We start from the raw sequence: 21,780 nt of genomic DNA, 5'->3' as shown, positions 1-21,780 counted from the left end.
CCTCCCTCCCTCCCATACCCTGTTTATCACCCAGCCTAAAAGGATGCCAAAAGCTAAGGAAACCCATTGAGGCAGTCTCTACAGTTCAGCCTCCTGGGGAATAGAACATGGTGGAATCATGTAGACAGGGAATCTGGAGCAGCAGACCCTTAGTTGTTCAAATATAATGTGAGCTGGCACCCTCTGCCATGGGCAATGTCACCCGAGCTTTTCAGGAGACAAAGGTTACCCGAAAGTTTACACAAAACCCTTGATACACAGTGTTCTAGTAAGAGCAAACAGGATAGATTGAATTCCCGTGTTCCTGAAGTTTCCCGCATAAGTAGCCCTTAAATGAAGTCGATAAAAGTTATAGATGGCAGCCTGTTCTTCTGCTGTGTTTTCATAGATATGCCAGTTGCCAGCCCTGCAGCAGTCCTTTTTGTCTCTTCCACCAGCACCGGGTTGGAGTACAGGGAACTCACACTCACCCTACTTTGCTTCAGCAAAGAGCTAGTTCATGCTTAATCTCACTGCAAAGAAACCTGGAAAATGCAGAAGAGCACAGGGATTTTTTTAGTGCGTACCACTGTCTCTGTCAGAGTTTCTGAGTGTTTATATTTTTTGCTTATTTCTCAGTTTTTAGCTTTGTTCTGTTTAACAACCCCCTAACAGTCGGCCAGTCAACTGCAGTTCTCTTGAGATTTTTTGAGAACAAAAGTGACACACACACACACACAAATTCTATCATCAGCTAATACCTGTAAGCTAATATGATTGCCAAGGGTAAAGAGGGGGAGGGATAAATTTGGAGACTGGATTGATGTATACACATTACTATATATATATAATAGATAAGTAATAAAGACCTGCTGTATAGCACAGGGAACTCTACTCAATACTCTGTAATGACCTATAAGGGAAAAGAATCTAAAAAAGAGTGGATATATGTATACCTATAACTGAAGCACCTTGCTGTGCACCTGAAACTAACACAGCACTGTAAATCAACTATACTCCAATAAATTTCTTTTTAAAAAAACCAAAAGTGACACACATAAATTTTATCATCAGCTAATACACCTACGCTAGTGGCCAACTACCTGATAGAAAGAGCTTGAGCAATATTCTATATATTTTCATGAAAGGAGGTTTTTGCTGACAATTTTATAACTAGGTTGTGATAGTGGAAGTAGAAAGATTTAGTTTTGTTTATGCTCTCCATGCCAGTTTTAAATGTATTGCCTCTGAGCCTCAAATTCCAGTGTCAGTGTGGGCTCCGTGATAATAGTTGGCGTTCTTCTGGGCCAGTCTTCCTAACAGAAGCGCGATGCTAGGCTCAAAGTGGGCTTTTGCAGGCAGGAAGGGTGACTCTCTGGCTCAGGCTGCTGTGTGGTGCTGGTGGGGAAGCAGTGAGGGGGAGAGGATATCCAATGCCCTCTGCTCCAGCCATGTGCCCAGAATGCACACTGTCTCCACGACCTGCAGCCCTGACTCGCCCTGGGGACCACCTTTCAAGACCCTGCCAATAGGAAAACTGAGCACGCTTGGCCTCCAGCCGTCAGAGGTCCCCTGACTCCCTCGCAAGTCAACTTGCTCACATTTCACTCCTGGGTCCCTTTGCATGTGGCCGTGGAGTACAGCTGGTCACCTGTCTGTACTACAGGTTTCACAATGCAAAAGCAGATTTGTGGCAGCAACTCTGTAGCTCCCGGAGCCCCAAATATCTATGGAAACGTTGCTGATCCCTGTTCTGCTTTATTGTGGAAACAAAAATAAGAAGTAATAAACACAAAGCATCTTTTTAAACTCCTGTTGCTCTGTTTGGTTTTTCTCTCCATAAAAGTGATATTTTCATGTCATACTTTACTTTCATATGTTACCCCTCAAGTTTTTTAAATGAACATATTTATGGTAAACTCAGTACAAATAAGGATTTAAAAGGACCTCCTGTGATCTGGGTTACTCTGTAAGAAGAATGGTCCTAGAAACAGATGCTGGATTTGTTCTCTACCTGTATTTTAATTCCCTCCTCACATAAGGAAGTCAGTAGATATTATTTGAATGTATGGGTTTGTTTTATAGTAAGTTCTTAAATATGGCAACATTTATCAACTTACTGTAAAAAGCCAGGCCTTTAATAATAAGCCCTTTTCGTTTGTCGGTGGTATATTTCATGAAACCAGGCAAGATTTCAGAGATAACTAAAGTTCTTTTTTTCCCCTTGACCTGCCGTAACTTTGGCTGTCACCTTCCTTGTTCCTTTACCTCGCTCCCCAGTTGACTGGGGCAAGGTTGCTGGGTGCAGTGATAATGAATAGTTGTAGTTAACTCTTCTTTTTTGGACTCTAATTTTTCCTGAGATTCAGTGAATACAAACACTATACCATTCTACTTTTCCTCGCAAAATATTGTTACAAAAGATCCTTTTAAATCATTTTTTGCATCTCACAGTATTTTTTTTTTTAATTAAAAATTTTCTTTTTTTTGCTGTTGAGATCTTAGGTTCCCCAACCAGGGATCAAACCAGCATCCTCAGCAGTGAACGTTTGGAGTCCTAACTTCTGGACCTCCAGGGAATTCTCTCACAGCATTTTTATAGTGTTAAATCTCCTACATATCAGTTACTTATCTCCTGCACATGTGGTATAATTCTGTGGATTCATTATGGTAACAATAGAAAACATCTTATTTTTAGGCTTCAGATGGTTAACAAGGGAAATTACTCTGTATAGGATAACAGGTCTAAGAAAAACATATTTGGGGATCCATGGTTTTTTCTTTGAAAACTTTTTTTTAAGGAAAATGTTTTCTCTATTTGGTTGTAGCACCATGCAGGTAATCAGTTGATATTTAGTATTTTTAAACGTTCTAAAGAGAAACATTTTCATTTTTAATAGCTTCTCTATAGAAAGGTAACATAAAAATCTTAAAGTTCTGATGAATGTCTTTACCAGCACACAGCCCTTATTTTTTTCCGTATTGTTTATTAGTACAGGTTAAAAAAATAAATTCTTTAAAAAAAATTAACACTGGTAAATACCATATGGTATTTACTGTCTCATACTGTAGGTGTGACTCAGAAGCAGTATAGACATTTATGTTTATCTCCTGGAATTTCTTGAAGGCCCATGATAGTAGAGACATTATCTGATTTTCTTACTACTTCTTCCCCAGCAAGCGCCTAGCTCCCAGCAGGTTTTCAGTAACAATATGGAATCAACAGTTTGTACTCCTGCATGCCTCCAGACTCTTAGGTACCTCAAACCATCAATTATCCTCTCATTCTCCAACCTCTCTCTCTACTGGTTATTCATCCTTAGTAAAATGAACAGGTTGATTAAGGAAAACCCCTCTGCTCACCCAGGCCTGGCCACTTGTCCTGTCCTCTTGACTTTTCCTTCACAGCCAAGTACAGGCCTGTGCATGCGTGTATTTTGTTAAGTCACTTCGGTCGCATCCAACTCTTTGTGACCCTGTGGACTGAAGCTCCCCAGGCTCCTCGGTCCATGGAATTCTCCAGGCAAGAATACTGGATCAAACCTGTGTCTCCTGCAGCTCCTGAACTGCAGGCAGATTATTTATCGCTGAGCCACCTAGGAAGCCAACTACAGGCCTTCTTAGAGACAAAAGACCTGGAGTAGGTAGTTACTTTGGTCTCACAGAAGTCCCAGTTCCCACCTTCGCCAAAAGTGCTTATTATCCAGGAACGTAAAGCTTCCAGACTGCACCCAGGACCTGGGAGTGAAGTTATCCATAGCTCTGCTCAGAACAGCTTTGAGCTCCACAAGTCCTGCCATCAGGTCTCTCCTTCAAACTGGTTCTAGCTGAGGAACATTGCCAGGTGTTAGACCTGCTCATTTTGAGTTCAGGGCAAAACAGAAACATGCAGTTTTCTATGGGGTGGTGACTGGGTATCTTCTGTGTCTGAAGAATTGCTTGAATGCAGCAAAAAATAGTTTAATAAGTCTCCCTGCTAAATAGGGAGATATTTTAATAAAGAGCACAAACTAGAATATACAAATGAGACTTGAAAGAGAAACTTAGATGTCAACTCAGGCTTTATGCTGATTCCATGCCATATGGTGATCCTTAATTCACACTTTGCAGTACCTTAAAGGAACTTCAGAATGGTGTTAAGAAGCAATTGATGTGTAATAAAGTGACACTTTATGATAAAGGATCAATATTTATCCATATACCTGACTGAAAACTTCTATCAGACTTGTTTCATAGCAGTGATTTAACTAGAGCAAACCATTTTAAAAACCAGGAAAGTGAGTGTTGCTCGGTTGTGTCTGAGCGACCCCATGGACTGTAGCCCACCAGGCTCCTCTGTCCATGGCATTCTCCAGGCAAGAATACTGCAACGGGTAGCCATTCCCTTCTCCAGGGGATCTTCGTGACTCAGGGATCGAACCTGGGTCTCCATCATATAAATGAAAACCTACCCAGAATCGACTGATTTTCCCTTCCCTGCAGATGCAGCTAACATGAAATGTGCCAGATTTTGCCAACTAAAAGAATTTTCAGAAGGTAAAACTAGCAATATTAGAAAATGACTTTTAAGATAAACTATATAGCTTCCTTAATGTGAAACAGAAATCTCACCCAGAATAAATAGGAACTTCAAGCCAGAACAATAAAAATGTTGCAAACCAAATAACCATTATTTACACTTAAAATATTGACCTGAGGATGTAACTGTATTCTACTTTTGCATCTACACAAAGATTCAATTCACCTGCAGACCCACAATGATTATACTAAAAAATAATAATCCCAAAGTGGTCTGTAGACTGCTCTGGCAGGGTCTGCTTTAATTTGAAGTAACAACTTCCCGGTCACATACAGAAAAGACCTCAGGACAAATATTTTAAATTTATCAAAGAACTCAGTTGTAAAAAGTCTTATTATTGTACTACCTTTTTTAGGATACCACCAATCTTTGATGAGATACACATGAAAGACATTTATGACATTTACTATGGAAAGAATCAGGTATGCCTAGCCTAAACGCAATGCATACACTGTCTCACTATGTGTGTGTGTATATATATATGTATATATATATATATATATATATGGTGTGTGTCTTCTTGTGTATAAGACACACTTCAGGTCTCTGGACATGAGCCCTTTAACACCAATACCTTCCCCTGTAAAATGGGGAAAATATCCATGGAAGTCATTCCCCAGTATTACTGGATAGATATTAGCACTTTGTAAAGAAAATACCAATGCAAATTAAAAGCATTAAGCATTCTTATTTTCTGTGCTTTTAATAACAAAAGCTCACAGAAGTGACAAATTCAAAAACAGCAATAGCAGTAGCCTTTTCTAGCTATCTAACAGCTTAGAAATGATTTGAGAACTTTTTGCTATTCAACAGATATCCATCCATTCACAGAGCTCTGGAAAAGTAAGTAATCTTTGAGAATAAGACTCCTCTTCTTAGCAATAAAACCTCTCAACTTCCTAAGCCAATATATAATAATCCTAAAGGAAAATAATTATCTCTTCTTTATCTTTTAAAGTTAAAGCTTAGTTCTAACCATTTTCAATAAAATTCTCTTTCCATATTCCATACCAGAAATGGCAGTTCCTTAATACCCAAGTTTTAAACACTTGCTTTTCTGCCCATAAAACAATTATTATGTTTATACATTGTCAGTAAGACAGAAGATATTCTGATGTAGAACATTTATTTATTTATTCCATGGAACACTCAAAGTTTAGATCAGTGGGAATTTTAATCGAAGAATTGTACATTTTCTTCCCACATATATCGCTTTGTATTAGGAAATGACACTGTGATCCATTTCACTACAATATTACAAAATATTTACAATATTAAAAATAACTCAAACATGAAAGGCAAGATGGGGGTGAAATAAACTGGTTTTTCCAGAAATCTCTACTCCAGTGCCCACAGCACACAATAAGAGAGCCAAAACAAATAACAAAGTTCCCCTTGATCACAAGTTGCCAAGGAATTGGAGTAGGGGAAGAAATCTGATGAAAATGGTGGTATGAAAGGGGATGGATGTTATTAGCAGCACTGCTTCAATAACCAATTTATTTTGAATGAAATACCCTCTCTTTTATATGCAGTAAATTCTGAACAAGGCTAAACTTTAAGATATTCCTTGAAATGAAATTAAAAATACCCTGACAGTGAAAGCAACTCTTCCACCTAAGCTGAGTAAGAGCCTCTTTCTCCATGAACCACTGATGTGAACAGAAGCCTGATCTAGCATCCAAAGCTGTCACAGCAGCCCTTCCATCTCTTTCATGAAAGCCTCATAGACATCGTCCTTAGTCTGCACCGACACGGGAACAGATGGGCCAGATTTGGGTGCTGTTTTGGCAAGAGGCACAGCAGAATCATCCTCAGACTTTCTCTGGGGAGCAGCAGCAGCCCCTTTATTCTCCCGACGCACCCGCAGTGCGGTCGGCACGAATCGTGTGATCTCTGCCTTGGGATTAGTGATCTGTGGCTTGGCACTGATGGTTGCCGTGGCTTTCTTCTCGATGGTGGCTGCGCTTGTGTCATCCGCCTTGGGTCGCTGGATCAAGTTGGGGGGAGCACTTAGAACCCCCGGGTTGGGTAAGGGAGCTGGTGGGAAGAGCCCTGGTGGGGCAGGTCCAAGAGGAGGCACCAGAGGTGGGCGCATCATGCCAGGACGGGGTGGAGGGATACCTAGACAAAGGAGAACACAATAATAAAATGTAACTACTATTAAGGACTTTACAAACACAGGCTGACAATTTCTTGAAGTGGATAATTTCTAGAAAATAAATCATACTGCCTGCTACCTGAAACTCAGGAATATATTTTGATATTAAAGAATACTTTTTTGTAAAACAGTGTTCACTTTCCATCTGTATCCCAATTCTTATGTTTTCCTCCTCTCTTAATAATGTACTACTTTAAACTATAAAGTAAAAGTAACAATACCAACTGTTTTCAAATATGATCTTAAGATGGCCAAATCTGTAACTTGACAACCTAAGATTCTATTCCATCTGTACAGTGCAAATGCTATCAAACCATGGTTGGGATTTGATTCCCATGCATTATTTACTGATTTACACAATATTCCTCCCCCTTAAAATGTAGCTGAATGGACAAGAAATACAATTTTAATGCTGGAATGAGAAAATCTGACTAATCATAAAATGTCACTGTTACTGGAAAAGAATTCATGTCTTACTAATGGTGTGAACATACCATTATCATTCACCAGGAAGTGCAGATTAATTTTCTCCAAATATCCCCTTTCAGACGGAGAATAAAGTACCAAATTTCCTCAACCTAGGACACTACTGCTTATACACATTCATAATTATTCCATATACCACTGAGAGAGAAAAAAATGTCCAAGAACAAGCTGAGGAGCTTAAAAGGAGACCTTTACATTAAAATGAGACAATCAATGTAGTAAACCAGAAATATACCTGCCACATATAAGATCAAAGGAAATTTGCCTATCTAACCTTGACCCTGGGTAGAGGGAATGGAAGAAAAAAAACTTCCCCTTGTGACTGTAAAGTTAAAGTTGATACCCATGCAGATGTATAGAATGACTTCACAACTCTAAGTGTAGTCCTAAAAAAAAAAATCTGAAATGAACAATTTAATCCGAAGTGTTCTCTGGCAAGGAAAAGTCCCCTCTGTGACAGCATCCAATTCAAATACCACTGGGAAGAACTCAACTTCTACCTAGGCCAAAACAATTTAAAAACACCATTTTAAGATACCGCTTGATTTTAGGATACTGAAATGTGAAAACGTCTTAGGATAAATGAAATATATAGTAGACAGAAAGCAAAGCTTCACCTGGAGGTGCAGGGGGAGGTAGCCGTGGTGGGGGTCCCCGAGGAGGAGGGCCAGGAGGCAGACCTGGGGGTGGGCCGGGAGGAGGGCCAGGGGGTCGACCGGGTGGTGGGCCTGGAGGTAAAAGGCGAGGCAGAGGCCCTCGGAGTCCTGGCATTCCAGGCGGTCTCAGGAACGGAGGAGCTCCTGAAATGAGAAAAGTGCATAGTTAATATCAAACAAACATATCTGAAGTAGTAATTGTGGCGTAAGATGACTGAGATGTGGTTTCACTTTAACTTAACATCAGATAACTTCAAAATTTATTATGGTCCATTTCTCTTTATTTCACAGTCCTAACATAAAACATTTTAAACCACAGCTCTGCTGGGCTAGAGATACACAAAGATGACAGGTCTTAAATGGCTCTAACATAAGCTGAAAATGCAGTATGAAAAGCATGGTGCTTTAAGGATTCTCTGAAACTCATTAAGATATACAAAGACCACTGAGAATGTCATAGGATAGGTAATTTTGCTTTGCACTAGTCAGAGAATGAACTCAACTGAAGACTTAACTGGCAGATTACTGGACTAAAAATCATAATTGGCCAGTAAGTTTTATATGTTGTTTCAAACTGTAAATTTACTTATTATACTTTTAAGCTGAAGACCTGATTAATACTGATGACTTTAGTCTCTCACTATACAGATTACACTAACATCCAGTAACTCCCAACCAAAGAAGGGTATGCAGTAGCATCTACTGTGCCCTAGTCATGTTCACAACCAACTAAGAACTGGGTCAAGTCAGCATACTAAAGAGTAATTCTAAACAAACCCTCAGTTACATACTCCAGTTTCCACCTGCTAAACTGCTAATATCAGAACTGATAAACTCTGAAAAAGAAGAGCTCTGGAGAAAGAGACAGCTGTCACAAGTTCTATGACTTGCAAACAGTGTTGCTATGAATGAGCAAGTTGTGTTTATCCTTGGAGAATCTTGGTTTCTTAGAAAATTACACTAGCAGGAAACCAGAAATCATTACTACTAACGATGTCTACTTTCTGGAATAACTTCACTGTAACCACATTTAGGCTTATTTATTTATAGCATGTAAGTACTTACCTGGAGGTGGTCCAGGAGGAAGGCCTGTAGGTGGTCCAGGTGGCCGTAAAGGTGGAGCAGGTGGCGGTCCAAGCGGAGGTGGTCCTGGCATGGGGGGTGCTTGTATCTGAGATGGAGGAACAGACTGTGGAGGGGCTTGCTGCTGGGAAGCTGCAGACGTGCCATCAGAGAGAGATTCCTCCTTATGCTGTTTCTGTGATTGCTTTTCTGCTTCAGAATCATCCGAATCTTCATCATCGTCCTCTGAAAATTCCTCGACTTCGCGTCCCTCTTCAGGGATTTCCTGACCTGAAAGAAATTTGAAACCGGACAAATGGAGCAGATTCATATTTTACAGCCTGTGAAATAGCAATGCCTATAACACATGCTCAATAAATGCTTTCTTAAAACTAACAACCAGTCTCCTTCAATAGAATACTCAGATATGCCAAGAATATAGTAGCTTTCTTCTCATCCATACTAGGGCAGCAGAGTGCAAAGAGTCCAAGTTTTAGAACAAGACAGACTTGGACTTAAATGCCAGTCCAACTACTTACTGGCTGGCTAACTTTGGGCAGCTTATCTCAGTGTCTCGAAACCTTGACTTTTCAAAAACAAGAATTTATTACTTGATTGCTAAGATATTAAATAGAAAAATGTATGTAAAGAAACTGGCAGGAGGAAATACCAATCACTGTTCTTTCCATGACTCACCTGCCATTCGAAGCATCATGGCTTGGAGAGGGGTCAGCTCCTTCATGTTCTTCTTCTTCTTCTTCCTAGATTTTCCAGGCATATCCGCAAACCGTACACTCAGACCTAAAGAATCAGAGAAGGGAAAGGATCAACAAAATTTAGTATATGTTTACTATAAACAACTACTCTAAACACTAGCTATAACTGCTTCCTACTACTTGGCAAAAAGGCAGAGCTATATTAAAGATAGTAAATCAAATGCCCACTGGTGGTAAATACATGCTACAGTGATTTTAAAGTTGAAAGTGAAAGTGTTAAGTCACTCAGTTGTGTCCAACTCTTTGAGACCCCATGGACTGTAGCCCACCAGGCTCCTCTGTCCATGGCATTCTCCAGACCAGAATAATGGAGTGGGTTGCCATTTCCTTCTCCAGGGGATCTTCCCAACCCTGGGAATGAAGCCAGGTCTCCTGCACTGTGGAAAGATTCTTTACCGACTGAGCCACTACTACTAAAAACTTTATGCCAATATAACTGAACATGCAGATTCAAGTAATTGATAATTTTCTAGAAAAATGTTACTTACAACTGGCCAAAGGGGTGACAAGATCAGAACACAGAAATTAAAATGGTAGTCAAAGATAAAGTTCCTCAAAGGCACCTGGCCCAATAACTTTACAAGGAAATTCAGCCAAATGTTAAGTTACAGCAATTTCCTATAACAGGGCACAGGAAAAGATGGAGTGCTATCCAGAACTTGAAGCTAGCATAACCCACACACCAAAACAAACTGCTGGCCAACATAAAACATAAGCAAATTGAATTTAACAGTGTTTTAAAAGAAAATAACTTCATAAACATGTAGGGCTGGTCCCAGAAATGCAAAAATGACTTAACATTAGAAAAGCCATGAATGTAATTCATTACAATAAACAGCTTAAAGAAAGAAAAATCATTAACACTATCCCAAGAGATGATTAAAAAGTATTTATAATAAAACCTCTTAGCAAACTTAGACTAGAAGGGAACTCCTTAACCTGACAAAGGCTTTCTACCAGACACCTAAAGATGCTAAATGGTGTAGTATTAGGAACGTTCTTATTCTTAGATGGTAAACATTTACAGGAGGATAGAAGTTCTATGTAGGCAGGCTTTAGTTTTGTTTACTCTGCATCCTTAGTGTCTAGAAAAATGCGTTGTACATAGTAAAAACTCAATTATTAGCTGAATGTCAACTCATAGTTAGGATAACCATTTCCAACACATGTGCATCAATGAATATATTAATATTCGTATTCATCATCATTCAATAGATTAAAAAACCAGTTGGTCCAAAAAGAGGAAAATGAGGCAAATGACCGCAGTCTAGAGAAAAAGGGAACTGGTGTGGCTCTAGTGACTTTCTGCTTTTCAGTACGACTTCTTACCTAAGTGTCCTCTACCATTTTTCACTACCAGTTCTATCTACCTCTTTAAACTAGCTTTCTGGTTTGCAACCATGATTTAAGGAATATCTGAAGAAAATTTTATCATAATCAATACTGTAATATCAGTAATATTACTAATATATAAATACTATTTTGAAGACTGGAAATCAATTACAAAAGAAGCTCCAAGGCTACTGGAATATGACAGATGGTACATTTTATAAAATTTCCTTAATGAATGACATAGCTACTTTCTGAAAGTACATGTAGCTCAGTCTGAATTTATAATAAACAGATAACATACATTATAAGTAAGACATTTCCATTAAATCATGACTCCACTCACAGGTGTACCTTTATTTTAACTATGGTTCTTGTTTACTTAAGATTGAATGAACATAGAATTATATAAAGGACTTCAAACATAGATATGTAAACAGACTCATTAAAAAACAATCAGGTGAATATGGTTTTCTTCCTACACATAACCATGATAGGACATCTTTATGCTTTTTCCCCAAAAGTAGACTTTACTATGTAGACTTTTTTAAAAAATCACTTACACAGCTCAGTTTTTTCTTTTCACAAATATCCACCAGTTACTTACTGTGTGTCAACAACATTGAGACTTTGGAGCTATAAAGATGAATAGAGCACTGATCCTCCTTTCAAGGCACTCACAATTACTTTCATGGATCCATTAATAAATCAAGACCTTCAGCTCGTGTGCTTTTTATTGCTTAATACCATGAAACTTTCAGCTTCACATACCTGATTTCTTTTCTTCATTGTTTTCTCTCTCAGTGTCATCACGGTGCACAAATTCATCCCCTTCACTTTCTCCATCTGATCTGTCACTGTCGCTGTCATCAGTACTGTCGTCATGCTTATCCTGGTCCATGTCTTCAGGATAGCCATCATCTTCACTGGTGCTAGAAACATCATCGTCATGACCCCGCTGAGCTGGAAAGGGAGGAGGGAGCCAGGATCAAGTTATATAGCTGGATCCTAAATGGTACCCCCAAATACAGAAAGCCAGGCTATTTGACTCAGAATAACTTGATCAAATTTTTTCTGTATGAACTCAGCTATTCATATAGTCTGACAATATTTCCACTTGACAACAGTTTTAAATTCTCCTTTTTTATAATGTAAGATTTTTTTAAAGCTTCAAAATTGAAAACAAATTCCACTCAGAAAGCTATATAAAGATATGCACATACACAATCATTATAACTGTACATAAGGATGCTCTAGTCGAATGAAAATAAAGCTAAATGGGAAACAAGTATACAAGTTACCCAATTTTTAAGGCACTGATGGTAAGAGAGTGGTACCTTCAAGGAAAGTCTAATTTAAATTACAACAGACATTTCTATCTTCCTTATGCATGCTGTTTTCCTGAGTAGATCTATGATTTATCCATCTGTTGGCATGTACAGGGTAGCCTCATTTATTTCCCAAATTCTGAGGGCGGTGAACAAGATGTTATACAGCTAAATTAAAAGTGACAGTAGAAAGGTTCTAAGAGCAAAAGGAATAGTCACTCCTTACCAAGTTCAGGACTATATAACATGTCTTCATCTCGCCTACGAGTGGGAAGATCTAGGGCAAAGCCCACTTTGCGGCCATACATTTGTAAGACTTGAGGAGGAGGTGGGCCCGGGGGAGGACCTGGAGGTTTCCTGCCAGGGGGCAAACGTGGAACGCCATGTCCAAGAAGAGGAAGTATAGAAACTGCCCGAGTTGGAGGTCTGTAAAGAAAATTTACAGCGATCACATTACCAGTAATGAGATACACACTTCCTCTTCTAAACAGTTTTTAAAGGAGCTCTCAGGTCCTATCTAACCAAAGGAGAACTGCATACATCCCCACTGTCCTTTACTTTCCACTGCAATAATTTTGGCACAGAAAGTCAAAAGGTGCTTTTACTATATGCTATTTGGTTCTGTTACCACTTCCTTACCCATAGGCTGAGGTCTTCTTAAGGATGGAGGGTGGCTGGGCCCCAGGAAGTGGAATGTCCTGGATCAAGATGTTGGAAGGAGCATGCGGCATATCTGGCAGAGGAATACTCTCCACTTCCACATGCTGGGCATTCTGAAAGAGAGAGTCTTCTGGTCGGTAAGAGTAATCCCCCAACTCAACACCACAAACGCTACATCAGCTGCTTCATTACCTGGATTTGCTTTCCACCTAACATTAAGTATCATGAGAAACAAAGATAGAAAGCCAAGTCAACATTTTTAAGATTGTCAGTAAGTTGAAACTTCAGGATAGTATGTATTCAGTGGTAGCACTTGGACTCTAAAATTAGCCTGCTGCTGTTGAATTTCTGTCACAAACAAGCTGTATGACAAAGTAAGTAACCTTAGCTTCCTTATCTGTAAAATGGGACCCATGCTACCTACTTCACCACATTAAATTATTTTTAAAAAACATTTTTACCTTGAGGCAAAATTTACAATGAAATGTATAAATTCAGTGAATTTTGACAAATGCATATCTCATACTCCCTCCCAATCAATCCTTAACACTATCCGAAGGCTACTACTGATACAAATGTCTTCCTCCATAAATTAGTTTTACCTGGTCTAGAATTTCATATAAATGGAATCACAACCATGAAGAAAGGACAGTGTTTTTGAGATTTAGCCATTAAAATTTTTACCTCATGTTTTTTGGATTATTAGCTGATCATTCCTTTTTATTACTGAGCAGCATTTAATTTTATGAAAATGTAACAGTTTATCCATTATCTTATTAATGGGTAGCTGGGCTGTTTCCACTCTAGCTATTACCATAGTGGCAGGAAGATCAAGTTCTCTTGTATAAACACATAGGTTTAGATTTGCTGGCTAATGGGGTAAATATATGTTTAGTCTGACAAGAGAAGGAGGTTCAACATCATCGAGTCTCCCATTATCAACTTTAAGAGTAAGTCTAACTATAAAATTTTAGTTTAGCTCTCAAAAGAAACATGATTTACCTTGACAGCATCAAAATATTGGCTAAGTTGAGCCCTCTTCTGTTCATATTCTACTTCTAGCTTTCTCAATTCTTTGTAAATATCTGGATTCTCTTTCTCATAGAGTCGTAGAATACGTTCAAATGTTTCACGCAGCTTTTTACGCTTGTCTTTCAGCACTTTCTCATTTAACTGTGGCTGCTGCACTGGGTTAAACTCTGAGAGGAAAAAAGCAGATTATGACATTAAACACAAAATGTCACTTCAACAGATGACATCATTTATTAAAAATACACTTCTATGTTAAAACTTTTCAAAAAGAGATTTAGACACCAGATATATTCTTGTCAAAAAAGAACTGCACAGTTTATTGAAATTTCATCCCTTTAAGATGGCTATTAATTTTACTTCCTTTCCTAAGAAATGTCACCTAATTGACTTTATTATCATTCTAATAAAAATCAATTTTCATTCCTCTATGCTAACAACCTGACACAGCTATTAGTATATCAACACCTATACTACACTGGGTCTGTCATTTAATTCTGAGATCCTGTGCACTTAAAACTCTGATCTTCAGCTTCTTCATCTGGAACATGGGGACATCAACTACTTCACAATCAAGCAGATATAAACTGGTATCTGGCTCACCACTCAACTATTATTTTTATATCAGTTAGTGTCCCTTGTTGAGCTATTTAAACCTTTCTCTTCCAGTGTGTTCAACATGGAGCTTAATTTTATCTCTCCAAGAGGGACCAAAAGGGACTGGATTAGCACAGGACTCCCAGGTCTGCCTGGTCAACCATACCTGCCTCCCTCCATCTCCCTTGCCAGTGACTGACTCAGAGATCAACTGGCACATGAGCCATACTGGGACCATATCCTTCTCTGAGACTTTAGATATGGGAGAGAAGCTCTCACAAGTAGGAATGAAATAAACCTCGAGCTGTCTATGGCGTCATCTCTCAACCATCACTAATTCCACCACATATTCCACCTTCTATCCAAGAAATTCACTGGTTGGACAGAATTTCTTATATCTAAGAAATTCACTAGGTCAGACAGATGGACAGTCTTGCTCAAAATATTTGGGTTTTTGAGGCCCATTTCCCTCCAGGATTTCCCAATTATAGGAGTCAAGGAATACTTTTTTCTGTTTAAATTAGTTTATATTGAGTTTTATAAATTATAATAGAGCTCTGATGACTAGTGTTCCTTCCTCTTTTTTCTTAAAGATTCACAAGCTTACTTATTGTCTTTCTTTAATCTTATTAACACTTTGATGATATATTCAAAATCAGAAGTATGGTCTCAAACCACACTATTCCTAGTGTGATTCATGAAAATGCTAAGCGTTTAACTTTAAATCCCAGCTGTGCCCCTTCCGAACAGTGTAACTTTGAGAAAGGTAATGTCTCTGTGCCTAAGCTTCCTCAACTGTAAAGGAGGGGCAATACACCCACCCAAAAGAGCTGTCGTGAAAGTGAAGACCAAATGAAAATGTGGAAAAAAAAAAGAACCAACCCTGGCATGTAACAAGATAAGAGCTAAATAAACCTAAGTTATTAATACACAATTTGGGGTCATTTAATAGGTAAATATCCTGACATGCCAGGGAAAGCAACTGTCCCTACCAGGATTTAGACTAGAGGCAACAAGTGGAATCAGTTATAGCTGAACTGGGAGAGATGTGAGATGATGCAGTCTGACCCAAAACTCTCGCCCAGGCTGGCTTCAATATCTGCCACATTATTTGAGAAAGCTTTTAATACCACAACCTCACATAACTGGGTTTTTTTGGACCCCCACTTAATCCATCACTGAGAAGTTTCACTGCAGCTCTTTCACTATCTGTTTTTTGGGGCAAATCACGAAACCTGTATGGAAACCTTTGTAAACAAAATTTGTAAAGATTCTTTCAACATGGAATTGAAAAAAAAAATGCAGGGACAGAAGGCAGAATTGGCAAAAACTTGACAGCTGAAAACTATGGAGTTAATTAGACTATTTTTGGATGTTGAAAGCTACTTTAAAAAAAAGGAAAATTAAAAACCCCATGTTCCGAAGTTAACAGAATGGGTTGAATATGGATTCCATTTTGTGACTCGTCCTCTGTATTATTTATAACTACCTAAAGTCACTTTACGCCATTCTGGACTCCTACTTTTAATTAATTGTAATCTGTTAAAAATACTTCCGAAGACTTTTTTCCTTTCATACCTGTAAGTATAAAGTATATAAATAAGGAAATAAGGGTTAAATAAATGTTATACAATCTTTGGGACTTGGTAAAACTGCATTCTATTTTGAAGAGGTTTTTTAAACTAAAGGAACTTCTCTGTGAGTTAGAATAGAACTTCCAGTGGCAGCATCACAGGTGATTCTCAAGCAACTCAGATACAAGAAAAGACAACATGCAGCTATTTCATATGGATTCCAGTAATGAAAAAGAAGTGATACTGAAGATGCACGTGATGAGACTAGATAAAATTATCCTATATAATGCAAAAAAGGAAGAAATTCTAATAGGATTTTTTTTTAAATGTGATTTTAAGTATTTGATTTCTTCTATGTCCTTACTAAGTAGTCATTTATCTTTGGATCATCTATTGGAAAAGAGGGGCAACAGACACATTCATGGTGGCCCAATATTGAGATTTACATGGTAGCTGCCAACATTGAAACCCAAAACAAAAAAAAGCCCAAGGTGATTTCAAAAAGCAGACTTAGTTTTCTCTTAAAAAAATGAACTGGCCAAACTGGGCTTTTGTTATCTCATAAAGAACAATTAGCTAAAGCTAAATAACGGCTTCCCTCTTATTCTAGATGAGATTTCAGGTTGGTAACAGCCCTTCACTCCATTTTGTTTTTCTAACACTAAAACTAAATCCAAGCATCATGTGCTGTCATGTTTTTTTCTGTAATTCTTTTATCTGTTCTGCTTCACTCATTAACTGCCTATCTCTATGTATCAGACTATTATCTCTGCTATAAAATCCATCCCTTTACAAAATCTTACCCATTTCATCCAATTTTTCCATGTCCCGGATAATTTGTTTGGGATCCTTCATCTTTAAAACTGCAGCTCGTACCATCATGCGCTGTTTTTTGTTCTTAAAAAAAAAAAGAAAAAAGAGCACAATTTGCAGAAGCTGAATACTCCTGAGTTTTCATGTCAATGTGTCTCAAAAATCCACTTAAACTGAAGTTGAACTTCTTGGTTTCTGATCACTTGTTTCAACCACCAGAAACAGGAGTAATATCATTTTTTTATTCCCCCAGATGTTTCCAATTTAGACAAAAAGATGCGTTTTGCAAAATTTAATGCTAGCAATGAAACAAGAATGAACAGTTGAAAACTACTGAAAAACTAGGTTCTCTCAGTGTGTTAAGGCATGATACTAAAATGTAAATCCTTTTTTATTCTGGGGACATTTTCCCACAAATTTAACAAATCATCATCAGGAAAACTTAGTGTCACATTTACTTCCATTTACTAATTTAGTAGCTTCCAACAAAGCAGTTAAATGGCAAGAGAAGCATTTTTTAAAGTATTTCAAGTCACTGAGAATGGTAATCAAATAAAGAATGTTATAATAACTCATCATGAGCTTATCTACAAACTTAGTTCAGTCTCCCAGTACTGTGGCTCAATAAATCTTATGAGAAGCATAAATCTTTTCTGCCAAATAACTGGAAATGTTTCTAAATCCACTCATCTCCAATAAGAGGTGTCAAATTACACTTATGTCTAACAGGATGCTTCTGGAATCATACCTTCTTTAATTCTCTTTTCCGAGCTTCTTTTCCTTAAGAGAGGGAGAGAACATAAAACTTAAACCCTTGAACATTAGCATTTTCTCCAATTTAATACAGGTAATTTTTTACTGTCAGTGGTTGCTCTGTGTGCTGTAGGATATTTAACACCATTCCTTGCCTCCAATAGATACCAATAGCACCCTTCTAATTATGGCAATCAAAACTGCCTCAAGACCTTTTTAAGTTATTTAAAAAAATAACTATGAACCTGAAAAAATGCCATTAAGTACTAAAAAGGCACTTACAAACAATTTGTTTAAAATGTCACATACAAAAAAGAAGGCTTTAAACTAATTCTACTTTGCAAGTCCATCAAATTAGAAATATGGGTACTATCTTTTGTTGCATGTTTAAAGTTTTAATCATGTGCCCACTAGAACACTGGATAACTTTAATTACAAATACTACAGATCTTATAATTAAGAAAATAATAAAATAGACTCCCTGAAGCAATTTTTACCATCCCTCTTCTTCATCATTCCACATTAATGAACACTTACTGGCTTGGTCTGTAGGGTTCATAAATTTTCCACTTTTGGTGGATGACGTGGATCTCCGCCCCATGTTGACAAGTTGTTTGATTTACTTGCTTGTTTAGAAAATAAAACCTAAAACCTGCAAAGACAAAAAGGGTTATTTTTCCTCAATTTACAAAATTTCTTTCTTTTTATATTTATAGAATTTTCTTCCTGACCATCTCTGAAAAGAAACTTCTATTATTAAGACCTTGTTCTTTCCCTAGTTTTAACTTAATGCCCAGGAAAAACAGCTTCAACTTCTCCAACCACAAAAAATTAGATTCCTATTATTTATAAAGGTAATAATGAGTATGAAGACTACTACTATCATTAACTCATCAATTAACTTTCTTTTATGGATCACAGCACTGACCCATCAATTGGAAAAAAATCAATCATCAAAGAATGTTTCAGCAATATGACACACACTATGTACACGAGAGTCATTTGCTCTTTTCTTATATTCTCACTTTATTTATATGCAGGGTGAAACAGGAGTAAAAGGGAAATGGGGGTAATGATCTGGGCTCAAGGACAAATAGCTCATCCTTGTCTTTCTTCATGGTTTCTTGGCATGTATTCTCATCACCTCTAAGACAGTAAAAACTCACAATTTAAGCCTATTTAATAATTTAGATTTAGTTCCAATTCAGATATAATTCTTGACTCTTAAACAGAAACTTAAAAACATAAAACCACAGATAGTCAAAATATTATATGAGCTTGTATAAACATCAAGATACAAATTTTTCTTACTAATGTCTACTTGACTCCTGACTCATATTTTTTAAGGTAACTGAAAGGGGTAACTGTATATGAGAGACAATATTTTGTAACTGAAAACTTTAATTGACCTAAGAAATTATTATGGGTTCCCCAGGAGACGCAGTGGTAAAGAGCCTGCCAGTGCAGGAGATGCAAGAGACTTGGGTTCGATCCCTGGGTAAGGCAGATCACCAGAGGCGGAAATGGCAACCCACTCCAGTATTACTGCCTGAAAAATCACCAGGACTGAGGAGCCTGGCGGGCTACAGTCCATGGGGTCGCAAAGAGTTGGACAAGACTGAGCCCACACGCAGGAAGACACTATCACAATCACCTCTTCCAGTTATTCCAAATGGATGACAACTTTCTGATACTTTGCTCTTTCCAATAAGAAAGAGTAATACATTTCCTTCCCTTTGAAAGCAGACACTTTGAAAGGGAGGGAAAGGGAAGACCATGAGGTAGATTTTTTTAAGCAGACGATAGAATTATACCTTCCCTTCACAAAGGTTTTGTCAGGCAAGTTTATTAGTTAATGCGTCTTTCATAAAGTGTCCAATTGCCTTGATTTCTGCTAAACGCTTCAAAGCTGTTCCAGTCGCAACTAATTTACCCTATCAAGGGTTTGCTTCTCTGTTCCAGTCGCAACTAATTTACCCTATCAAGGGTTTGCTTCTCAGAAAAACTGGAATTGGGGAAGAAAGGAAGCGGAAACAAGCAAAATTAGCACAAATAAAAGCACTCACATCTTTGATGGCCTGTATCTTTTTTGCTTCCCTCTCAATTACCCTCAGGCTCATTTTTTTTTTTTAACCCTCTTCTTCCACAAATGAAACCTAGGATAGTTACAAAGGACACCGGAGCCTTAGTCTGGACAAACTACTTGTCGTGTCTAAAACCTGAGGAGATGGGTAAATCGGGTCACGAATCGTTTAGGGTAACTCTCAACAGTCAAAAAGGCTCCCAAGGGACGGAACCCAAGTCCAGCAAAGAAGCCAACAGCATTTGCAACTGCCGAAACCATAGCGACGGTTGACCCCTGACTCGAGGTAGCAGCAAACCTAAGGCAACCAACCGGTCAGCGTCAGGAGGCGGCGCTGACCGACCCAGGCGAAGACAGCCGCTTAACCGCTGGACGCAGCGCCGCCCCAAAAGACCCCCTAGTCCGCGATCGGGGAGACCCCAATCGCGGAGAACAAGAGCGGGACTGAGGGGCCTGGCGTTCCCGAGGCAACCGCGCGGGCCCCGGGAAGGGACGGGAAAGGTGAAGTAACGGAGCGGAACCATCCCGCACACTCACGCTTCTGCTGGGCTCCTGGGGCTGTGAGAAGCGGGGAGGGGACGATTCTCGGCCCGTTTCACTTCGTAAGGGCCTTCACCTCTGCCTTTCGGTCAACCACCCAACCACCGCCATCTTGAAACCTCGCGCCCCTCCGCCATCCCTACGTCACTTCCGGGCCGAAGATCTCCGCGTTTCTTCGCCCTGGAACCATAGAGAGTAACCGAGAGCTGCAGGACCAGAGTCTCTTCCGCCCCAATACAGTACCGAATTGGTTGGTTATCGGCTAAGAGCCCGCCTCCACCACTCAGAACAACGGTTTCATGTTGATTGACACTTGTCTAGCCCAATAAGAGTGTGAAAATGAAGCGGGTGGGCTCTGTGTTTGGCTGAGGAGACTTCTGTACTAGCTGTCCGGCCACAGGCATTCTGACCTATCATCCAAGAGTGGCTTTTATTACAGGCCGATTCCAGATAGGGGACTATTCAGCGCTATTTGTGTCACCTGGAATTGTGTTTCTGTAGGTTGTCTCCTCGTTTATGACGTAAGCACATGAGATCTTTCGGGAGTTTCTGTTTGAAAAGGAATCCCGGAATAACGCTTGCTGCCGTGCCTCATGCATTTAGCTAGCTTGGCTTGCTCCTGGAAGTTGATGTTTTTCCAGAGAACATTTGTAGACCTGAGGAAATCAGTGTAAATGTTAGAGTCCCAGACTGCTAATCTACAGGATTCGTTTTTTGAAGAGGAAATGTGAGGACACACGTATAGTCAATTTTAAGTTTACGAGAGGTGAGGTTGGTTTATATTGTGTCTTTTACCTACCGGTCTTTTCACTCACAAAATATCCTTTATCATGTCACCTTACAAAGGGGTGTGTTCCCTTAGGTCTAATCTTCGTCCTTTCCTTCTCTTTTGTCTGCTCTTTATCTAAGACTCCTCCCATATCTTTTCCCCTTAAAGGTGAGTTTAAACATTCAAAAATAGTATCTCTTACAGGAAAGTATGTTAGATATGGGCTTCCCTCATAGCTCAGCTGGTAAAGAATCCGCCTGCAATGCAGGAGACCCCTGTTGGATTCCTGGGTGGGGAAGATCCTCTGGAGAAGGAAATGCAACCCACTCCAGTATTCTTGCCTGGAGAATCCCATGGACAGAGGAGTAGCCTGGCAGGCTACAGTCCATGGAGTCGCAAGAGTCGGACACAAATTAGCAACTAAAGAGAGAGATGTTAGATATAGGTCAGTTCTTACTATCAGTTATAAATATTCCAAGATCTTGACGGAGATACATACTAACTTTTTAGAGAATGTTTAAATATGTGCTTAACCTGTAAGATTGGTCCCTTACCTAAAGCTTTGTTTTACAAGATTATTGGTTTGGTTTTTGGCTGAATTCTGAG

The 21,780-nt window shown here is 38.9% G+C and overlaps 1 protein-coding gene across 1 annotated transcript; it reads right to left on the bottom strand.

Annotated features, from left to right (window-relative positions):
* Positions 1–5,354: 5,354 nt before the first annotated feature.
* Positions 5,355–20,529, bottom strand: WBP11 (WW domain binding protein 11). Its single transcript, XM_068970938.1, has 12 exons — positions 20,403–20,529; positions 18,320–18,434; positions 17,778–17,809; positions 17,020–17,113; positions 14,019–14,215; positions 12,996–13,129; positions 12,583–12,782; positions 11,800–11,991; positions 9,620–9,724; positions 8,927–9,214; positions 7,823–8,005; positions 5,355–6,682 (listed from the first exon to the last, which is right to left on the bottom strand). The coding sequence occupies exons 2-12, from the start codon at positions 18,381–18,383 to the stop codon at positions 6,249–6,251; spliced, it is 1,923 nt and encodes a 640-aa protein (XP_068827039.1). The 5' UTR covers positions 18,384–18,434; positions 20,403–20,529; the 3' UTR covers positions 5,355–6,248.
* Positions 20,530–21,780: the final 1,251 nt, after the last annotated feature.

Source organism: Capricornis sumatraensis, chromosome 4 (genome assembly GCF_032405125.1).
Source record: "Capricornis sumatraensis isolate serow.1 chromosome 4, serow.2, whole genome shotgun sequence".
NCBI classification, from domain to species: domain Eukaryota; kingdom Metazoa; phylum Chordata; class Mammalia; order Artiodactyla; family Bovidae; genus Capricornis; species Capricornis sumatraensis.
The sequence above is the reverse complement of the archived record's forward strand: the minus strand, read 5'-3'. Positions and strand labels throughout refer to the sequence as shown.

Bases quoted from the DNA above. Each gene is read 5' to 3' on its own strand.
- WBP11 (XM_068970938.1), bottom strand. From the start codon at position 18,383: ATGGGGCGGAGATCCACGTCATCCACCAAAAGTGGAAAATTTATGAAC. The intron at 14,216-17,019 runs GTAAGATTTTGT...TTTTCCTCTCAG, and splicing joins GGAAAAATTGGATGAAATGG to AGTTTAACCCAGTGCAGCAG. The intron at 9,725-11,799 runs GTATGTGAAGCT...CTGATTCTTTAG, and splicing joins CAATGAAGAAAAGAAATCAG to GTCTGAGTGTACGGTTTGCG.